The sequence below is a fragment of the Parus major genome, chromosome 12, assembly GCF_001522545.3.
Source record: "Parus major isolate Abel chromosome 12, Parus_major1.1, whole genome shotgun sequence".
NCBI classification, from domain to species: domain Eukaryota; kingdom Metazoa; phylum Chordata; class Aves; order Passeriformes; family Paridae; genus Parus; species Parus major.
This window is the reverse complement of record NC_031781.1, coordinates 4032736-4052044: the sequence shown is the minus strand read 5'-3', so window position 1 is coordinate 4052044 and position 19309 is coordinate 4032736. Positions and strand designations below refer to the sequence as shown.

General features: G+C 40.3%; 1 protein-coding gene across 1 annotated transcript in view; it reads left to right on the top strand.

Moving 5' to 3' along the window:
- Positions 1–19309, top strand: part of DOCK3 (dedicator of cytokinesis 3) — a 181659-nt gene that overhangs the window by 127975 nt on the left and 34375 nt on the right. The window contains exons 24-35 of the mRNA XM_033517541.1: positions 2047–2239; positions 3062–3189; positions 4114–4260; positions 6253–6351; positions 8430–8524; positions 10027–10102; positions 11002–11102; positions 11379–11437; positions 12784–12932; positions 15145–15230; positions 17165–17260; positions 18893–18953. Coding sequence (XP_033373432.1) covers positions 2047–2239; positions 3062–3189; positions 4114–4260; positions 6253–6351; positions 8430–8524; positions 10027–10102; positions 11002–11102; positions 11379–11437; positions 12784–12932; positions 15145–15230; positions 17165–17260; positions 18893–18953 — 1290 coding nt within the window. The remainder of the gene's footprint in view (positions 1–2046; positions 2240–3061; positions 3190–4113; positions 4261–6252; positions 6352–8429; positions 8525–10026; positions 10103–11001; positions 11103–11378; positions 11438–12783; positions 12933–15144; positions 15231–17164; positions 17261–18892; positions 18954–19309) is intronic.

Below are 19309 nucleotides of genomic sequence, written 5' to 3'. Positions count from 1 at the left end.
TGTTAAATGGCCGGTCCTTTAAAAGCTGGAGATGTGGAATATTTCAGTTATTCATGGAGAAGTTTATGACATCCACATACCAAAAATACAGCACTTAGGGTGTACACGAGATTATATAAGTCAAATTGTTCAGGAGAGCCAAGCATTTGTTTATTTGATTATTAGTTCTGGAAATCTGGGCAATTGTTGAATACCCACAGAAATGCTTGGGCAAATGTAATTTCCCTCACACTTGTCCTCTTCTCCAAGACATTTGAGAGATCTCAGTATCTCAGTTTTTTCCAGCAATGAGAGTAAAACTGATTTCCTTCCTCCCAGGCAATTAATTTGACATGAATAATGTTCCAGCATATTTTAGGGTGTTGTGCAATAATGGGACCCTTCAAGGAACTGTAGAAATTGTTACCTCAGGATAGCTCCAAATCTTCCTGAAGAGATCCCGTGCCTACCCTTGGATTGCTGTGGGTTATACAGAAATCCTTCTGCTTTATAAGTAACAAAGTTTAGGAAAATTCCTGTAAGGATTTGTTGGGTCAATATTGTAATTTCACTTGTGTTATCCCAAAGATAAAGACAGTAACTGGGTTTGTGGCTGTTACTGCCTTCCAAGAGTACCAGGAGCTGGTGAAATTATTTATACTTACTTATTTTGTTAGTAGGTATGCAGGAATAATTAGGTGACAGCACCCAGTTGGCCTTGTGGGAGTTTGTGTAATCTGAGTTGATTGTAAGAAAATAAGATTTTGAGAGAGAATAAGTGGAAGAAGCAGATGAATTTATATTTGGAATAATTTAATGAGCTCTACCATGTTAGTTGTAAAAATAACTTGATTTTGCTTGAATACTATTAAACATATTTCACTGTTGAAGGAAAAAAAGTCTTGCCAAAGAAGTAGGCTGGAATTATATGGATTAGGAGAGTCATGTCAGTATGGAAGAGATACAGAAATGTAAATGCAATGAGAAAACAAAAAAATCTCTGAGGAAAAGGAAATACTGACAGTGGTGAGACTCGAAGGGCAAAGCTGAACAGAGATTTGCAGTGAAGACTGGTAAATCTGAACTTGTGCAGGAAATCACGCTGGGGTTTGTGTGGAGAGCTTCAGGGAAGGGAGGTGGGAATGGCAGGAAGGACGGAGTGGAGGCAAGGCTGGTTCAAGAAAGCAAGCATCTAGGAATTTAAATAGTTATGAGGAAGCAGGTGTGGAGCTTGGGTAGGATGTAGAGGAAGGGAAGAATTTTAAAACATTAGAAGTGGTGGCAGTTGTTTGATAGAACACCGAGTGTGCAGAACTTGAGCTTGGAATTTTTTACTCTTGTGAAAAAAATAATTGAAAAATAGGAAATAAGACATGAAGAGGTTTTTGTTGCTGTTGTGCTGACACCATTTCTGCACATTAAGAAGCACTTTCAAGGATAGCTCCAGCTTACTGGAAATATCTGCTACTGCCAGAATCACATGCACACTTGCATGATGTGGTGCCTCTTTCACGTGGACTCACACCCCACCCCTGCTGCAGAAATCCTGGAATGTCACATGGCAGAGCTGGTTAAGGGTCTGTCAGTAGGTTCTTCACTTCAGGATATTTTTTGAAGAGTTTTAACTGTCTTAGATAGTCACTTAGTACAAACAATTGGTATAGAACTCTCTAATCAGAAGCAAGCATTGTATTAACTGAAAAAAGTAAAGCAACAAAAAATGGACTATCTTCTGTTCTCTGAGATCTCAATTTTTTTTCTGTTTTATAAGCTGTATCCTAAAATACAGCTTTTTGCTTTTTTCTTTTATATCCTAAAATAGAGCTTTTTGCAGCTCTATCTATGTATGCAACATATCCTAAGATTTACTGTTGCAGCAGCACTTGATTTTTCTGTGTGCTGCATGTGACTTGTTCACTGTGAGCTCCAGGTCCCACAAACCATGACCAGCAGCCATAGCAGTCTGTAGTAGCTTTGTGCAGACCCTTCGTTCAGCGTTGCTGTTGTTCCCACCTCGCTGCACTGAGCTGCAGGTCAGGAAATGCGAGCTCCCTCCTGTATCCGCAGGCTGCCCTGCTGAACTCCTTCCCTGCCATCTTTGACGAGCTGCTGCAGATGTTCACGGTGCAGGAGGTGGCGGAGTTTGTGCGGGGCACGCTGGGCAGCATGCCCAGCACGGTGCACATCGGCCAGTCCATGGACGTGGTGAAGCTCCAGTCCATCGCCCGCACGGTCGACAGCCGCCTCTTCTCCTTCTCAGGTGAGCCGGGGCTCGGGGCCGCTGCTCACTGAGGGCAGCAGCACCTTGGGAGCTTTTGCAGTGGCTTTGTTGCAAATAATTCCCTGCTGAATGCCAATAATGTCGGTAATTATTTCTCTTGGCAGCATTGCTGATGAATGTATTCATGTGCTCAGTTGGAGCAGGGTGCTAATAAAGCCAACAGTGTGGGTTTGATCCCTCTTTTCACAAGGGCTTTCACTTCAGAGTTGGCTTCCATGAGCCTTGTGTGTCCCAGCTCAGAAGATTCTGTAACTCTCTTAACTCCATTCAACACAAGTAGTTTATAAGTTTCGCTGTGGTAGGAAATGTTTATAAATCCAACATAGCATTGCTCTTATCATGGACAGGAAGAAAAGTTCCTTTCCAGCCAGCTTATGCCTGAGAATCAGGGGGGATAGTTGTGTTAGAAACCCACCACATTTCTTTAAAGTATCTTTAATCTTTCTGCTATAACTTTAGCTCAACATTTTAGTAACTCTTTAAATTCTTAAAATTTTACCTAAATAGACTTACTGCTTACATATACTTTAAAAACAGAATTTTAAAAAGTCTTTAAGAACTCTGTGGAAAATGGGTGAAGATTGTGGGTGTATTTCATACATAAAGATCTGAATGAAATTATGAAGGCGAAGTGGAAGATAGAAAGCTCCACTGGGTTTCTCTTTCCTGTAGAGAGGACTTCAATTAGTGCACTTTAATTATTGTACTCAGTACAAGGTAAGGATTTTGTTTAAACCATTCACTGTAATTGTTTGTAAATATTTTCTTTCCTTACATTTGAAACTTTTTTCCTTCATTCAGAGTCCCGGCGCATCCTGCTGCCTGTAGTCCTTCACCACATTCACCTTCACCTACGACAGCAGAAGGAGCTGCTTATCTGCTCTGGGATTCTCAGTAGTATCTTCTCCATAATCAAGACCAGTTCTTTGGTAAATCTGCTACTTGATTTTAATTTTTTATTTGGACCCCTGAGTTAGTAAAATGAAGAGTGAGACATTTTTATAGGTTAATACAAGTTTTTCAAAGAACCTTTTAAAAACAAGATTGTGCTGTCAGCAGGAGAACATCTGAAATGAGGGTCTGGCTCTGTGTGTGACTCAGAGCATCTTGATTACACAGTGTTCTTGCTGTTAGGAGGGGGAATCACATACACCCTCACCAGCTTTGACACTGTTTAATTTTCTTCATGCAAGCCCAGAACCTAGATGTCAGTGGAGTTTAAAAGTTCTACACAGCTCAAGGACTCGTAGTTCTGCAAGAGACAGTAACTAGCACTTTGTGGTTTGCATTAAAATATACTCTAAAATTATCCAATCAATGAAATCCCACTTACTTTTGGAAATCGTTGCTGAGTTTCAACACCTAGATTTGATGGTCATAATACTCTGATCTCAAATGGCAACTAGATTTTGTAAAGCAATGCTCACAAAGAGGGGGTGGTGACATTTCCCCACCTGACTAAAGGAGGAAGCTCACGGTGCTAAATATAATTCATACCAATGTGTATTTCCAATTAAAAGTCATGGGTTTGTGTGAAAGGAATGAGATGAAAGGTATCATGGAAATAAGCTAAAATAGTACTGCCATGGAGTAAAGATTCCTGAATATAATTTGCTCCTGTTGTGTTCTAGACCTTTGATTATAGACTAACCTTTATGGCTGTGACCCTGAATGTTTCCATCAGAGACTGTCAAGGTAACACACACACTGACAGAACAACAGGATCTGGTACCATGAGGAATTTGATTGTTCTCCCATGAGCCTGTTACAGAGCTCTCTGTCCCACCGAGCCTGTCTTTACCAGTTCCATCTCACCAGTTTCTAACTGTCTGTTTGCTCACCACTTGCTGTAGGAGGGAGATGTCGTGGAGGAGGTTGAGATGATGGTGGAGAGCCTCCTGGACGTGCTGTTACAAACTCTGCTCACAATCATGAGTAAATCGCAGTCTCAGGAGGCGGTAAGAGGGCAGCGCTGCCCGCAGTGCACAGCAGAAATCACTGTTAGTAACTAACAATCAGTTTCTATTTCCTGCTTCTCTAACCTCTGGTTCAGTCCCTCACCACTACTGGCACCTCATCATCATCTCTGCTGCATGAATGCCCAGGGCTTTGTCTCTTTCCCTTAATAAGCCACAAACCCATTCCTTTCTCCCTGCACTAGTGAGGGCTGCAGGAAGCAGTGGAGCTCAGGAAGCTTTAATGGATTTCCAGATTATTTTCTTGTTTGTCTTTGCAGCTGTGATTGAGAGTTACTGCTTAAGACTTGAGCTACTGGGGAGCTGCCTGGGGTTTCACTCCTAAGGTGGTATCACCAAGGGCTGTAATGAGTATCCGTCTGTGATCCCCAAAACTGAGAATATCACAGCGCTCTGTGGTTAAATCCTTTTGCTTAACACCCTGGGGAGCTTCTGTCCAGGGTTATTGATTATTTCATGCAAATGAAACACTTTTTCAAAAGAAATTAAGAGATGCTAAGCCAAGTGAGCTGTTGAGCATGGTGGGAGAAGCCACCACTTTACCCAGGCTGCCAGCCTTAGCCACAGGGAAGAAATTTTTCTTTGACATGCAGTGGAAGAGAAGAAAAAGAATAGAATTTTGCTTTTCAGCCTTTTTTTTCCCTGGATTTCTGCCCTTTTCTATTCTAGCCTATTTTTGTTTGTCAGACTCTAATGCAGCTTTTGCACAATGTAGGATGTTAAGCTGCTGTTCAGAACATCCTTTTTTTAGACTCATTTTTTCAGCAAATGGCTGAAACCTCAGCAGTGCTGCTGGGGGCAGATGAGCACTAAGGTGCACTTCTCACACAAGAGAGAAGGTTGGATCTTTCCTTGTTAGCTCAGATAACGAGATGTTCTTTGATACAGCACAAGAAAGGCACTGGCTTGCAAATGCCCAGTAATATCTCTGTTTCCTTTTACTGCTGCCATTTGACTTACTGCTGTTTACCACATGCCAGCCCACACAGAAGAGCACATCCTTCTTCCTAGTGAAGTTCAGCCCTGGAAAGTTTATTGCAACAACCCATGTCAAAGCTTCTGGGTAGATGTTTGAGCCATTTAGAAAAACAATAAAATTGAAAGCACAGCCCCTTGTATTTGTTCCTCAATTTACATTTCACAGCACAGTGATATGTGGGTTCTTATTAGATATGGCTTAGATTTGTGCATTTTCCAATGCATTTTCTCTGTTACAGAAAAAAAATAGTGTTGTGCAGGGGACTGGCAGTCAACAGACCCGGTCCTGATGTTTTTGGCACCACTTTGCTTGTTCTGTTGGACAGATTGCATAACTTCTCTGTGCTTTGCTTTCAGATTTGTAAAATGGGGGAGCTCCTCTTTGGAAAACACTTTGGGATGCTGTGGTAACTGGTTAGGATGCATCTGCTTTGCAGAATTACAGAAATGTAATTGTAGCTCATGTAGGCTTACCCAGACTATGCTCAGGAAATCTGACTGCAGTCCTGTCAGTACTGGAGATTTCACAGCACAGAACTCGGTGAACACTAATAAGCCATATATTTACAGCTTCCAGACACCTTCTGTAACCCAGCCTGATCCCAAGCTGTCACTGCTTTACTGGTCGGAGTCACTTAGTTCAAACAATTGCTGGTCTGTTGGCATGAGCTGCAGTCACACCTCTGACAGACACTGTATATTAAGTACCTGAAAAAGGTATTGTCAAAACCTGCATGCTTGGAGGGTGATTTGTTAATGTCTGTATTAATAATTTTAAATTATTTTTGATTAGACTACAACTTTGATTAAAAGACCTTTCAAACCGGCATCTGTGGAGGAGCCTCCTGGAGGTTTATCCCTGTATTAACTCAGGAACTGTTAACCTGCAGTACTTTCAATCTCTGTGCATGTCAGCTGTCCCCTCATAGGCATTGGGGCCATTTCAGACCCCTCCCTTTATACCTTCCCCTGGGTTAAGCTTTGTATCTATGAAATTTCAGATTGTCTGAATGAAAGAGTTTCTCGTTTGGTCAACAGGGAGAATATGTCTCCTGCCTTTTATCTTTGCTTCGTCAGATGTCAGACACTCACTTCCAGCACTTACTGGACAACTTCCAAAGCAAGGATGAACTGAAGGTACAAAAAGATGTGATGTTTGTAGGGTGATTCCCTCAGAATGGGAGGGCAGAGGGGAATCCCTCCAGCATCACTTGCCCTGTTAATCATTCCCATCCACTGGCACTCCCTTCAGGGACCCTCCTTTCACTTTTAGAATCATTGGTGTAATGTTGCAAAAACACTTTTAAAACCACAGGGCACCACATTATAACAGCAAATAAAGTCCCAGGATGGATGTTGTTGGACATAAAGGCTATTGTAATTGTTCCATATAAAACATAGGCAGAGAAACAGGGTTGTTTTAGTCTGGTGAATGTGAAGTCAGTTGTTGTATAGCATTTTACTACATGTTCAGTATGCACTGGAGCTTTCTTACAAAGGGTATTGATTTTATGCCAGAAGACAATTTCAAGCCATTTGGGGGTTACAAACGTCTCTAGCAGATGAAATCTTTTTTGGGAAAGCTGTAACCTTACCACTCCACTTGCTGCATGCTTCTTTGTGAACATCAGCTTAAATTATGGCTCTCCATGAACAGCAGGGCTTGGTGAGGGCACAGACCTCTGACATTTTGAATGGCACATCTCATATTTCACACCAGCAGAACTTCTTACCTCAACTCCGATGGGGAAGAGGAGTATCTCCAGCAACAGCTTGTTTAAAAAGCAGATTAATCCTATAAATAAAGACAAGCTTTTAGATAAAACAGTTTTGTTTAGCATGGCACTTAAATATGCACAATAAGAACAATGTAATGTGGCAGGAAGTTCTGTAACCTTAAATGAAATGGAGAAGCAGTGAGAAGTCCTTTCTGGATAGACTTTCAGCTTTTGAATATTTTGTGTGCATACAGAGAAGCTGAATAAATCAGGGAGATGAATTTGGGATGATAAAATTCTTATCTTTACGTTGCAGGGTTCAGTGTATCTCAGGTTGATAGTTATCTGAGATTTCTGCCTTTCTGGTAACTTTCAAATTCCTCACAGGAAAATGATTTGGTAAATTAATTCATAATACATTTTAATAGATATTTTGAAAGGCATCTAAACTGAAGTTCTTATGTCAGATTTGTGGAGAGGTCATTGAACTAAAATTTGTCTTTATGCCCAAAAGAGCTGTTGCATCTCTGATAATCTGAGTATATGTTCCAAGAGTGCCACAAAGGCTGAAGATTTTATATATTACTCTTTTTTTTCCCATCAAATATGGCTGTTACCAATATTTCCAATACTTTTTCTGGCATGGAAAGGCATTTTATTCACTTACCACTGTTACACTTTGGGCAAAATGAGGCCAAAAGGCAAGGAGCTTCTAATGCTTTACTCTGAGCTCAGTTCCACCAGGATATTAATCACATTAATACCATTAAGGCATAATGGTAGTATGGTTTTGAAGAATTCCTGCTCTACCAATTTCTCTGTTATTTTGATTTTGTCTGGAAGGAAAACAAAACAACAAAATCATAGTTTGCAAGGCCAACAATTTGTCATGTTTGATCTTCTCTGTTCTGTACAGACATGGAGGTGCAGGTAGTCAAAAACCAGAAATGTCTTCAGGTTTGGGGCTTTTTTTTGGAAAGCAGCCATTCAGCTGAATGTGTCTCTTGCTGCTCTTTGTTGCCAGAAATGGGGTTTTCTGTTACTATTTTAGAAAACCTGTGTAGGAGTTTTATTGGGCTTGGGGGTGTGGTTAGTTCTCAAACTGTGACATAAGTCCAAAGAAATTTGGACAGATAAATTAATAAAATGAATGCATAAAAAAGTGATTATGAGTCCAGTATATTTGAAAATAGCTGCAAAACGACACTGGAACTCTGGGTGATAATATGAGAAGTCAGATACAATTATGCACATAGAGAAGATTTTCCTCTCCCTGTGGAAGTGAAGATTTTAAAGAAGCTAGAAGCTGTGTATCAGATGCAAACAAAAGGAATAGAGCCATATTCCAATGTATGTTGCTTCCAGGTTTCCAGGCGAATGGCTTTGCAACACAAAGCTTAAGTAGAGCACACTTAGCTTAATTGTCTTTCTTACAATCAAGAAAATAGATTCACATGTATCACTGTTGAGTTTTACTTCTTTTTCACTGTGTGCCAGGAGTTCCTCCTGAAGATTTTCTGTGTGTTTCGGAACCTGATGAAGATGAGTGTCTTTCCTCGAGACTGGATGGTGATGAGGCTGCTCACCAGCAAGTAAGTAGAGGAGCAGATGTAAAGTGTTGTTATTCTGTGGCAGCCTGGGGACAGTGTTTTTCCTCAGACTGAGGAACTCAAGACAGGAATTCAGGAGTAATCACCCTCATTCTGGTGGTGTTCTAACACTCTGGACCAAACCTGTGTGTTCATGGGTTTGTTAAACTCCACCAGTATTGTCAGATCCAGGAGTTAAAAGCAGAGCTGAAGGAGCTGCCCTGAGGGTGAGGGGCTGAGGAGCAAGGGCAGGCCCACAGGGCAAGCCCAGCTCCCACATCAAGGGGTGCTAATGGGCCTCTCCCTCCCTTGTCAGGGGATCCCTGCACTGAGCATCTGGTTTTTCCCATGAACATCCCTCCTTAGCTGAGCAAGGAGAGGCTCTCAGGTATTTTGGAAAAGGGGGAGCAAACCCCAGCCATGACACCAAAGCATTACACAAAGAGTTCTTTCTCAATTCAGTTGCCATTTGCCATTTTAATGCTCCACTTTATCTCAGTTTCTTGCTTCTGCTGGGTAAGTACTGTGCTCTTTGGCTCAGCAGCAGTGTTAAACACAGGGTGGCTGGAATTATTCACTAGTTCCCTTGGCTAAGCTAGTGGTGGAATTCCCACTGACTGACAGCTGGAGCATTCCCACTCTGAGGAAACACCATGGAAATGCTCTTAAAGGCTGCCTGCTCAGCTGAGCTGCATGCTCTGTGAGTCCACCCTGCTAATGAGAAGTGAAAGAAGTGGATTTCAGTAATTCAAGTGTAAAGATTCAATGAAGTTGTGTAAGAAAAAAGAAATCCACCTGAAACAGTAGCTCCCTCAGATGCTGCAGGCCACCTGTTCCCTTGGGCATAATTTTGCCACAAAGCTTTAAGCTGACAATTATGTTTAGCAGTGCTACTGGAGTATTGCTTGCATGTGAATCAGAGATGTGCTCTTCTTTTGATACTACTGTTGCCTTATCTACATGCCATGTATTAATTCCTGAATCTATCACATGCCTTAATTGCCTTTTACTAAGGTGTATGTAGCCACTGACAAAAAAATAACACAGAATCAAAAACTGGCAAAATACTTGCAAATATCTTGACTTGAATGACAGTAGGATAAAGGACCATTGTATAGACAAGAACAAGGACAGCTCAAACTTTTTGAGTTACTCTCCTCTGGGGAAAAAAATCTTTCTGCTTAGAACAGGAGGAAAAGGAGTGTATTATTCCATTTCCCTGGTGGTCATATGGCTCAGCCATGCAAAATAGACAGGATTTTAAATGCTCCCGTGTAAATTCTTAAAGTTAAAATTATAGTGAAAGTTCATAATCTTGTATTAATTAGTACAAATTGCTCATTAAAGCATAAAACGGTGACTTGTGTGTAAATATCACAGAGATTACACAAAGAATGCTCTTCTCTGTACCTGTTGTAAAACCAGCACCACCAACCACTGTAATGCATTGTATTCCACATTCAAATGTTCTCTTTTTGTTTTCTTTTCTTTCCTTTTGGCTGCAGTATCATAGTTACAACAGTTCAGTACTTGTCTTCTGCCCTGCATAAGAATTTCACAGAAACGGACTTCGATTTTAAAGTAAGAATTGATTCAGAAAATGTTCTGACATCTTTTCAAACCAGCAGTAGCAAAGGAACAGGAGCTGCCCTCTGCATTAGCTGATGACATTTGCAGCATTTATTAGAGTGTCTGTCAGGAAGATGACCTAACTGATAAAGTACAGGAATGGAATCTGCTGTGGAATTGATGGGAAGTAGAACAGATACAGTGTGAGATCAAATCAGGAAAATTGAGTCCCTCATAAAGGAAACAAGTAATTCCATAAGCATGGGGCTAATGGAGTGTGCTGTCTTCCAGACTGATGGATAGTGCAATGTAAACTCAGGCAATGCTTTTGCTGAAGCTGGGGAATTCATGAACTTCCTCTCCCAGAGGTGTCTCTGGCTGATGACACAAAACCTGGAGGAACACAATCCTAGGGAGTGTTGTCCCCATGTCTGATGTAACTTGAGATGGGCAGCAAGTTCGTGGTAGTAAGGAAGAGCTGCCAGACATGCACCTAGGGACAGGGGCACACAGCAAGCTGGCAAAAACCTCATCTCTTTGGGAAAACAGACCAAATTATGGGGGTCTCATTCATGATATAATTTGATCTCTGAGAATTCTTGACAGATAAAATCTGTTCAACCTACAGAAAAACAATTTAAGTTTGCTGATGTCACCAAGTATATTAATTCTTGAGCTCTGGTGCAAAGAGGAAAACCCAGTGGCACTGCTTTTGTGGGTTGCTTTAATTTCAGTTCCTACCAGGGTTTAAACAATCCATTTGTACCCTTAAGAGTTAATTTGTATCTCCATGGTAAGAGACATATTGATGAAGTTATCCCTTGATTACAAAAAGGAGTCTTTGTCTTTCTCCACTTCTTTAAAACTTACTCTTGGAGTGTAATGTTACAAAATTCCTTCCCTTGTCACAGGTGTGGAACTCTTATTTCAGCCTGGCAGTTTTGTTTATAAACCAGCCGAGTCTCCAACTAGAAAATGCTACACCACCTAAGAGGAAGAAGATTCTGGATAAGTAAGGATATGTTTTGTTGGGTTATCACCTCAAAAAAGAGCCTTATTTTCCTACCATATGTCTCTGTGATTTATTATGAAACCTGGGATGTGGAAATGCCTGGGAAATTAATAACTAGATCTCCCAATACAGCAATCAGTGGTTAGTCAAGTTGTTTGATATTCTTACATTGACATAAATGTGAATTTATTTTTTTTAAACCATTTGATTATTTTTTCACATCACTGCCTTACAAGTTTTTGTTCCCTGGGCAGCTGTGTCTGTGTTCTCTCTCAGGTACGGTGATATGAGGGTGATGATGGCCTATGAGCTCTTCAGCATGTGGCAGAACCTGGGTAAGCCTCTCCTTCTCTCACATGACAACCAAAGCCAAAGGAAAACTCTGTTTCTGTCAGATTTTTAATTTTTTTATGTTTTGTGGCATCACAGAATCCTTTGTTTCTCTGAAGAGAAGCACTTCTCCCACCAAAACTCTCTTCTACACTGTATTCTTGAGGAAAATAACAAAATGTTTGCTGATAGAGCTCACAAATACAAGGATATGAGAAGGGGTGAATCACTAAGAGAGCAAAGGAGTGACACAAGTCAGATTGGATAAGTTAATAATGTGGTGGCAAAATATTCACCAAGCCAAATACAAACATTTTATGTGTAGGAATATAGGTAGGAGTTGCTATTCAAAAAGACAAAGACCACAAATGTACCAGGCTGATAATCAGCTGAAGGAGAGCTACCTGTAAAATGCTATGAGTAAAGGAGATTTTGTAATCTTTGAGAAAATATGTCAGAATCTGGAGTAAAAGGGACCATATTAATGTCACAGTGTTTTCCTTAAGTGCACTTGATTTTGGATTTGTTTGCTCAGTCCTGCTTTCTACAGCTAAAAGAAACAACAAAACAAAAAAAATATAAACCCAAGGCAAGTGGGATAAAATTCAAACGGTCAGGAAGACTAGAGAAGCAAGAAAACTGAATAAGCCTGATTTGTCTTGGACAACTTAAATGATACAGCCAGAACTGGTCACAGTTCAAAGGATCTGTGTGGAGAATAGAAAGCCCTCCAAGGTAACAGAGATCCAATACCCAGAAAATGATGCTGGACAAACTCAACTGAGAAATGATAAGCCAGTTTTAGATGTGTAGATGCAGACATTTATCACTGGGTGCTGTTTCAGATCAGGTAGAGATTGTCAGCAAAGTGCCTCAGGTCCCTTCTGGAACAGATCTACTTGGTCCCAGTCAAGGGCAGTTGGGAAATGGAGACAGCAGTGGGAACCAAGAGCTCTGTAGTTCCTTGAAATCTAAATGTGCTCTATTAAATACCATTGTTCTCACCAGCCCTTTCGAAATCTTCATGAATTAGAAGTGCCCCTGGCCTCTTTTCCCCTAGTATGTTTTAGTTGGGTTACTTTTGACAGTTTGAATTCCTTTGTAAGTAAAATGCACTGACAGTTTTTGCTGAAGGCTTTCACAGTAAAATTAAAAATGCTTTTAGAGATTTTGCAAGAAATGGTGTAAAGCAAATACTGACTTTTTTCCTTCCTTTTCAGGAAAAGAATGTTTGCTTTTATAATGCTCATGCTTACTACTGTGTAGATGTCATTATTGCAAGGGTTCCCTATTTTCTCTGTGACAGATAGCAAAGGCTTTTATTTAATTACAATTGTTTTGTGTTGTACAGGGGAGCATAAGATTCACTTTATTCCGGGAATGATTGGCCCCTTTCTGGGTGTTACACTTGTTCCACAACCAGAAGTCCGGAATATCATGATCCCAATCTTCCATGACATGATGGACTGGGAGCAGAGAAAGAATGGCAACTTCAAACAGGTGAGGGCACTTCCCAAGCTTTCTTTTTCTTGCTCTGTCTGTCTGCAGTGTCCAGCTGGAAGCAAGGAGTTTATATTTGTTGATCTGTTTCTGACTGTGAGATGTCATGCAAATAGATATAAAATAGAAAATTTGAGACCTAATTCATAAAACTATCACAAGACCCCCAAGATGGTTTAACCAATGCATTTCCCATGAACATGGGGAAGAGGTGGGATGTGCTCACACATCACAGATGGGGAAAAGAATTTTGTAAGTGCTGGGCTATCACTGCTCCCAGTGGTTTCATTTAGATTATTAGTCAGCCATTAAATGGGTCAGACTGAGAACCAAAAGTGGGGATGTAAAGATTTAGCCAGTCTTTGTGAAAATAGTGCTCTCTGTCTCCTCTGTCTTCAATTTGCAGCTAGAAAGTGGTATTGTATAATTAAATCATTATACCATGCCTTGAAACAGACTTTCTGGCTGTTTTTATTTTCAGAAATTGCAGCAGCTCTCCAGGAAGGGTTAAGTCCAACAAGAGCTCTGCAGTTTCCACCTGCTGTGAGCTCTGATTGCAAATCAGGGAGAGAAATCTTCATCATTCTGTTTCCCAGTCGTGGTCAGAGAATTGCTTAGATTTTCCACTGCAAACCAGATCCCTGAAGTGCAGAGCATTGTTAATGAAGGATGGGTTTGGTCTGGATTCTCAGATGACAGTGTTTCATTGTCATTGTGCAGGGGCAATACTGGGGGCCAGTATCTGCAGAGAAGCACTCTGAAGGAGTAAATCACCATTAAATTATCATAATTCATGTGATTAATTATTTGCACAGTTATTAAAATGCCAGATCTAATCTATCATTCCAGGAGAATAGCAGACCTTTCCCATAACCTGAGCTATTAAAGACTGTGTGGAAAAGTATTACCAGGAGCTTGTTTTTCTTCCTCTTCTACTCCCATGATTGCTGCAATTGTTATTATTTACTATTATTGTTATTGCAGTAGCATTTTGATCATAGTCCTCTTTCCACCTGTTTTAGCATAACAATAGAACAGTCTTTCTCTGGAATTTACAGTAATAAGCACATACAGTCACCTTCGAGTTTCTGGGCCTATTTACATTTTCTATATCAAGATGAACTCTTCATAATCATCATTTAATTTTTATACTAATGTATACTAATGTATTTTAAACTACAGCTCCAAGAATATTTCAATTACCTGTGGAGCAAATTTCCACACTGTTTTATGAAGCATTTATTGTACCTTTCTAAGGTTAAAGATTAAATAATCATCTGTATTAGTGATTAAATAAATAGTTAAATACCCCAAGAGATAATAAACCTCATTAACATTATCTGCTAGAACCAGGAAGTTATTTGCTTTCCAGTATAATGCTGGATAGCTGGACAAAGGCATTACTGATTTCTGTTGTCAATGTGGATCACAAAGGGAGGGATTTTTTTAATTCTGAGCTTCTCTTCACCTTTTGAATATTCAGTTGTCTGACAGAAAATATAAAAACCCTGAAAATTCATTTTCAAGCCCTTTTTAAATTTTCTTCAGTAGTTCATGTTTTAACAAGCATTTTTCAGCAAGGCTGGATAACATTACCAAGGCTGGATAATCTGATTCAGGGATGAAATCAGGACTCCCTTTAATGATTTCATTAGCAAGAGCACCAAGTCCATTTGTGTGCCATTGGCTGATTTGCTTTTCTGTCCCATCTTTACTTTCTTTGCAATTTGGCAGCTGAAAAACATAGAGAAGCTCAAACTGTGCTTGTCTTTAAATAAAAGTAAGCCATATTTCTGTGAATTGTTTCAGCTCTTAGGAGCCTCTGTCTCTACTAGTAGTGAAACTATCTTCTTCGAGATTTCTGACTATATGAAATTGTTTTGTTTAATGTTACATACATCAATTTCTGCACTTAAATCGATTTTATAAGAATATCTGATATCACACTTGATATTAGGATGGGAATTAATATGTATTCAAAATCTTTCTAAGAGAAACATAATGATGCTGTGTGGCCCTTGATACAAGTGAAAGAAAAAGCAAAAGTGTCATATAATCATAGAGAGGCTTAAAATGATTACAAATCAATTACTCCAGCAGAGCCAGCACAGTGGTGCTGGATCTTGTGTTGTAGTTCAGGCTCCAGTTTACCTGATGTACTGGCTCACTGGAAGTGTGGCTGGGTGATGGATTTGGTCACTTCTCCCTGCAGGTGGAAGCCGAGTTGATCGATAAGCTGGACAGCCTGGTGTCCGAAGGAAAAGGTGATGAGAACTACAGGGAACTCTTCAGCCTGCTGTAAGCTTTGCCAGTTCATGCTCCTCGTGTTGTGCAGGGCCATTGCAAGAGTCAGGCACTGATCTGTGCAGCCTCAGATCTTTGGGGACGGCAGGAAAGGGCTTCCTGGCAGGTTTCCATGGAATGGCTCAGCAAGCTAGTGCTGAAAGTAATATAGAGACCTAAATTCTTCTTTGTCTTCTCTCTGTGACATCTAATAAAAAGCTGCACTGGTTATCATCCTCCTATCAAAAATTCATTTGCTGCAGGAGCCAGGGCCCTTCTCTTTCCATAGCAGTGAGTGAGATCTGGTCTCAGGACTGTTTAGGGAGTCAGTGCAGTATCTACAGAGTCAGGCCTTGTTAGAGCAAAGGAAATTTTCCTCAACATTTTCCTTTCTTTCCTCCTATTTTTGAAGGCCGAGTTTTGGTTGGCTCAACAGTTGCCAGTTGCTTCCTCCAGAGTCCATTGTGACACTGTATTTCCACTTCCTTTCACACCAACAATTCATATTCAGAAGGATAAACTTGAAGATTTTATGTCTGACTTTACACTTCACTACCTTTGATTACTGATCTGTCTCCAAATTTCATTTTGAGTGTTCCTATTTCAGAAGGAATTATATTGAACTCTTGACAGTTCAGACAGTCCAGATTAGTTAACCCAAATTATTTAATACTCTAGTGAGCCAGAGAGATCATCAACAGAATTTTAGCCATGTATTCCAGACAAGTCTGTTTGAGGCACAAACCTTTGTTTTGCTGGAACTGATAATTCTATTTCTGAATTTGCAATTGCACATTCACTCATTTCAAGCTTGATAAGCCTGCCCATCCCATGTGCTTATTCTCAGGAAGTATGGAAATGTATTCAGTTTGGATTTGTGTACATTCAGCCTTGGGAAGTCTTGGCTCTTATGTGTACAGATAAAGTATGTCTGTTTCAGGGATAAAGGAAAGGAAATTTCTATTCTTTTTTTTAATTCATGTGGCTAGAGGAATAGTGTGCCTTTGCTCTGGTTGAAGACATTCATTACCTGAAATGTAAACAATTCAAGGGCTGTAGCTTTTTACTCATTTTTAGATGATAGTGACTGGATGCATTACCAAGATACACAGCCTGGAATTCCAGCAAGCAGTTAGTTTATATTTGCCACTGAGCTGTCTGAGGAAACAATTTGCAGAAAAAAAAATCCACAAATTAGTAAATGCTGTGTGAAAAAACCAGTTGACCCTGAATTCTATCATCTCAACTGTACTGCTGAAAAGGGAGTTGGTTCCCTCAGCTGCAAATCAGTACTGATTTGGAGGGTGTGACTCCCAACAGAATTTGTTTCCTAGAAGAGACAAATTATTTGACTGGAAATCCAGTTTCAGGGAAACTGGCATGTACATTTGCTTTCTTTCTTCACTTCTTAAACACAGTGTTCATTGTTCTCATTCCAGCCTTCTTTCTGCTTTCACAACTGTGTGAGATGGGTGCTCACTGTACTGTCTGTGCTAGGCAGGAGCAGATTGCTTTTATTTCCAGTTTAAATACAATGTGATTCGAGGTTGGTTGGTTGCTGATTAGAGAAGAAAATTTATGGAGGCATGAGGAAAGAAGAAATATTTGCAATTGGTTTGGACTCCTTTTCAGTTTCTGACTGCTGCTAGCAGTATTTAAGCTACAGGTAATAATGTGGGAATCCAGTATGCCATGAGTGTTGCTCTTTTTCATATCTGTTAAATGGCAATGTGAGGATATTTTTCCTTATCCTGTCAATTCTGTAATTTCCTTGTCTTTACTTCATGCTGCCTGGAGTAGAACCCAACTCTTTGGGCCTTATCCCAGGTAAGATGCTAATTCTTCTGGAATTTGTCTTATGAGGGAGAAACCAAGTTGTCTGTATCAGTCTGCATGCACTGTACCATTTCCCTGGAAGCCTCACCTGCTGGCTTTCCATCTCCAAACAGTTTGCTGGAGAAGATTGAGCAAGAAACCTGGCGGGAGACTGGGATCTCTTTTGTCACATCCGTCACTCGTCTCATGGAGCGTCTGCTCGACTACAGGTATCTGGCACCAGCAGTAACATGTTCTAAGCATAAGAAGTTTGTCAAGACATGGCACCAAATTCCTACAGGGAATATTTTTATTGACTATCAAGCTGCATTCATGCAAGCCAATGCATCACTGCTGGGGTCTGAGCAAACATCCCAGATCCTCATCTCTAGAGCCCTTATTCACATTCTTGTGTGCTCATTCCTGTACTGAGGTTTATTCAGGTTGCTAAAACATTAATTCCTTCTATCACTGAAATGATCTCACCTAATTCAGCAAAATAGATGTTAAATGAGAGAGTGATCCCCAAAGCCTCATTGAACCAATGAATTCCTCATCCAGGCCTGCAGGGCTGGAGAACTTCCATCTGGGAACTCTGACCCATCAGCTGGTGGTGGCTCATGAGCAAGATTTCACTAGAAATTAGGCAGCCTTCGTTTAGTTTTAAACTGAAGTTTGCAAGACTGTTATGTCAATGCAGCTGAGCTTTGACTTAGTTAGAAGGAAATATTTTAAGTTTAGATTTATATATACACACACACTCGGGGTTTTCTTAATAAAAGAGAATTTGAACCTATATAGAACTGCCCCAGATATTTCTATTTTAAGCCTACTGACAAGAGTTCAAATAGTTTTTTCTTCTGCTGCTGCTCATTAGAGGTGAAACCCTCTGACTGGGCTGGGTGTTCTGCAGTCCCAAATCCTTTTCTGTGCTTTTTAGTTTGCTCTTTTTGTTATCCCTACCATCTTGATCCAATCTCCTGTTTTTTTCCTGGCAACAACTGCTCAACAACTACTGTGCACAACCAGGTACTGGAGACACGTTTAAAGGGAATGCAGGGGAGCTGCTTGCGGGTTTTTTGGGGGCAGGGTGGGGGGTTTTCTGTGTTTTTGGTTTCTGGTTTTTATTTTTTAATGATAAACAGCTGCCAGCAAGGCAGCTTTGACACACAGATACACATTTCCACGCTTAATTGGAAAACACATACCAGTTTCTAAGTGATTTTCAATCTGCAGTTGATTTGTCATTCCCAAAACAGGGAACTGGAATCTGGCATTGGGATTTGGAAATACACAGGTATTTCTTAGGGTCCAGTAGTAGTTCTCAAGGTGGTTTGCTGTGTCACTGCTTTAAAAATTTAGTCTCTTGTACTGTTTAAATAGGAAATGTTCCAGAAACCAAAGATAAATTTTGTGATTTAACTTACCTATGCAAAAGTTAGAAATCTAGTCTAAATCCCTCAGGTTTATCCTTGTGTGCCACACCACACTGCAGAGCTGCATTTATGGAAGCCAGCCCTTTGACTAGGACTAAATGTTTACATCTGGATAAATAAGAGTAGTAGATCTTGCATTTGGATTCTTTTTGACCACTATTATCTGGTATTTGTTCAGATTCTTGCAAGAAGTGAAGGAACAGTAATTTCAGGTACTTGTTTGCAGATGCAAACTTGTAAGGGGACACTCAGTTCTCACATCATGTAAGCCCCAATGTGGTAATTTTTCTTAGAGGAACTCTATAGAGTATATGATTATCTGTTGTTTGTCATCCAAGGAAACTCTGAAAGATAAGATAGTTTCAAATTTATTTTAAAAGGACTGTTTTTGCAGATGTTTGTTTCAACATTGCTCTGCTTTCTTAGGGACTGTATGAAAGGAGATGAAACAGAAAACAAGAAGATCGGTTGCACTGTTAACCTTATGGTAAAGATGTTTTTACCTCTTTGTGATACTTTGCAATCTTGTTGAAACTGGGATGGAAAAGGCTGGGATAGAGATCTGTGTCAGGCCAAGTGTAGCTTCAGAATCCAAGCACTGGAATGACAGAAGAGAATGATGAGGATTGTGAGGATCCTCTGGAGGCCTCTGGTCTGACTCGCTGCTTTAAGCAGGGCCAGATAGGTCAGGCTCCTCAGGGCTGTGTCCAGCTGAGTTCTGCATATCCTTGTGACACAGGTTCTACAACCTCTCTCACCTCTTCTTTCAGCTTTTGACTACCTTCATTTTGGGAAAAAAAAATCATGCCATGATTAAATTAGTGGGTTAGATCAGTGTGAATG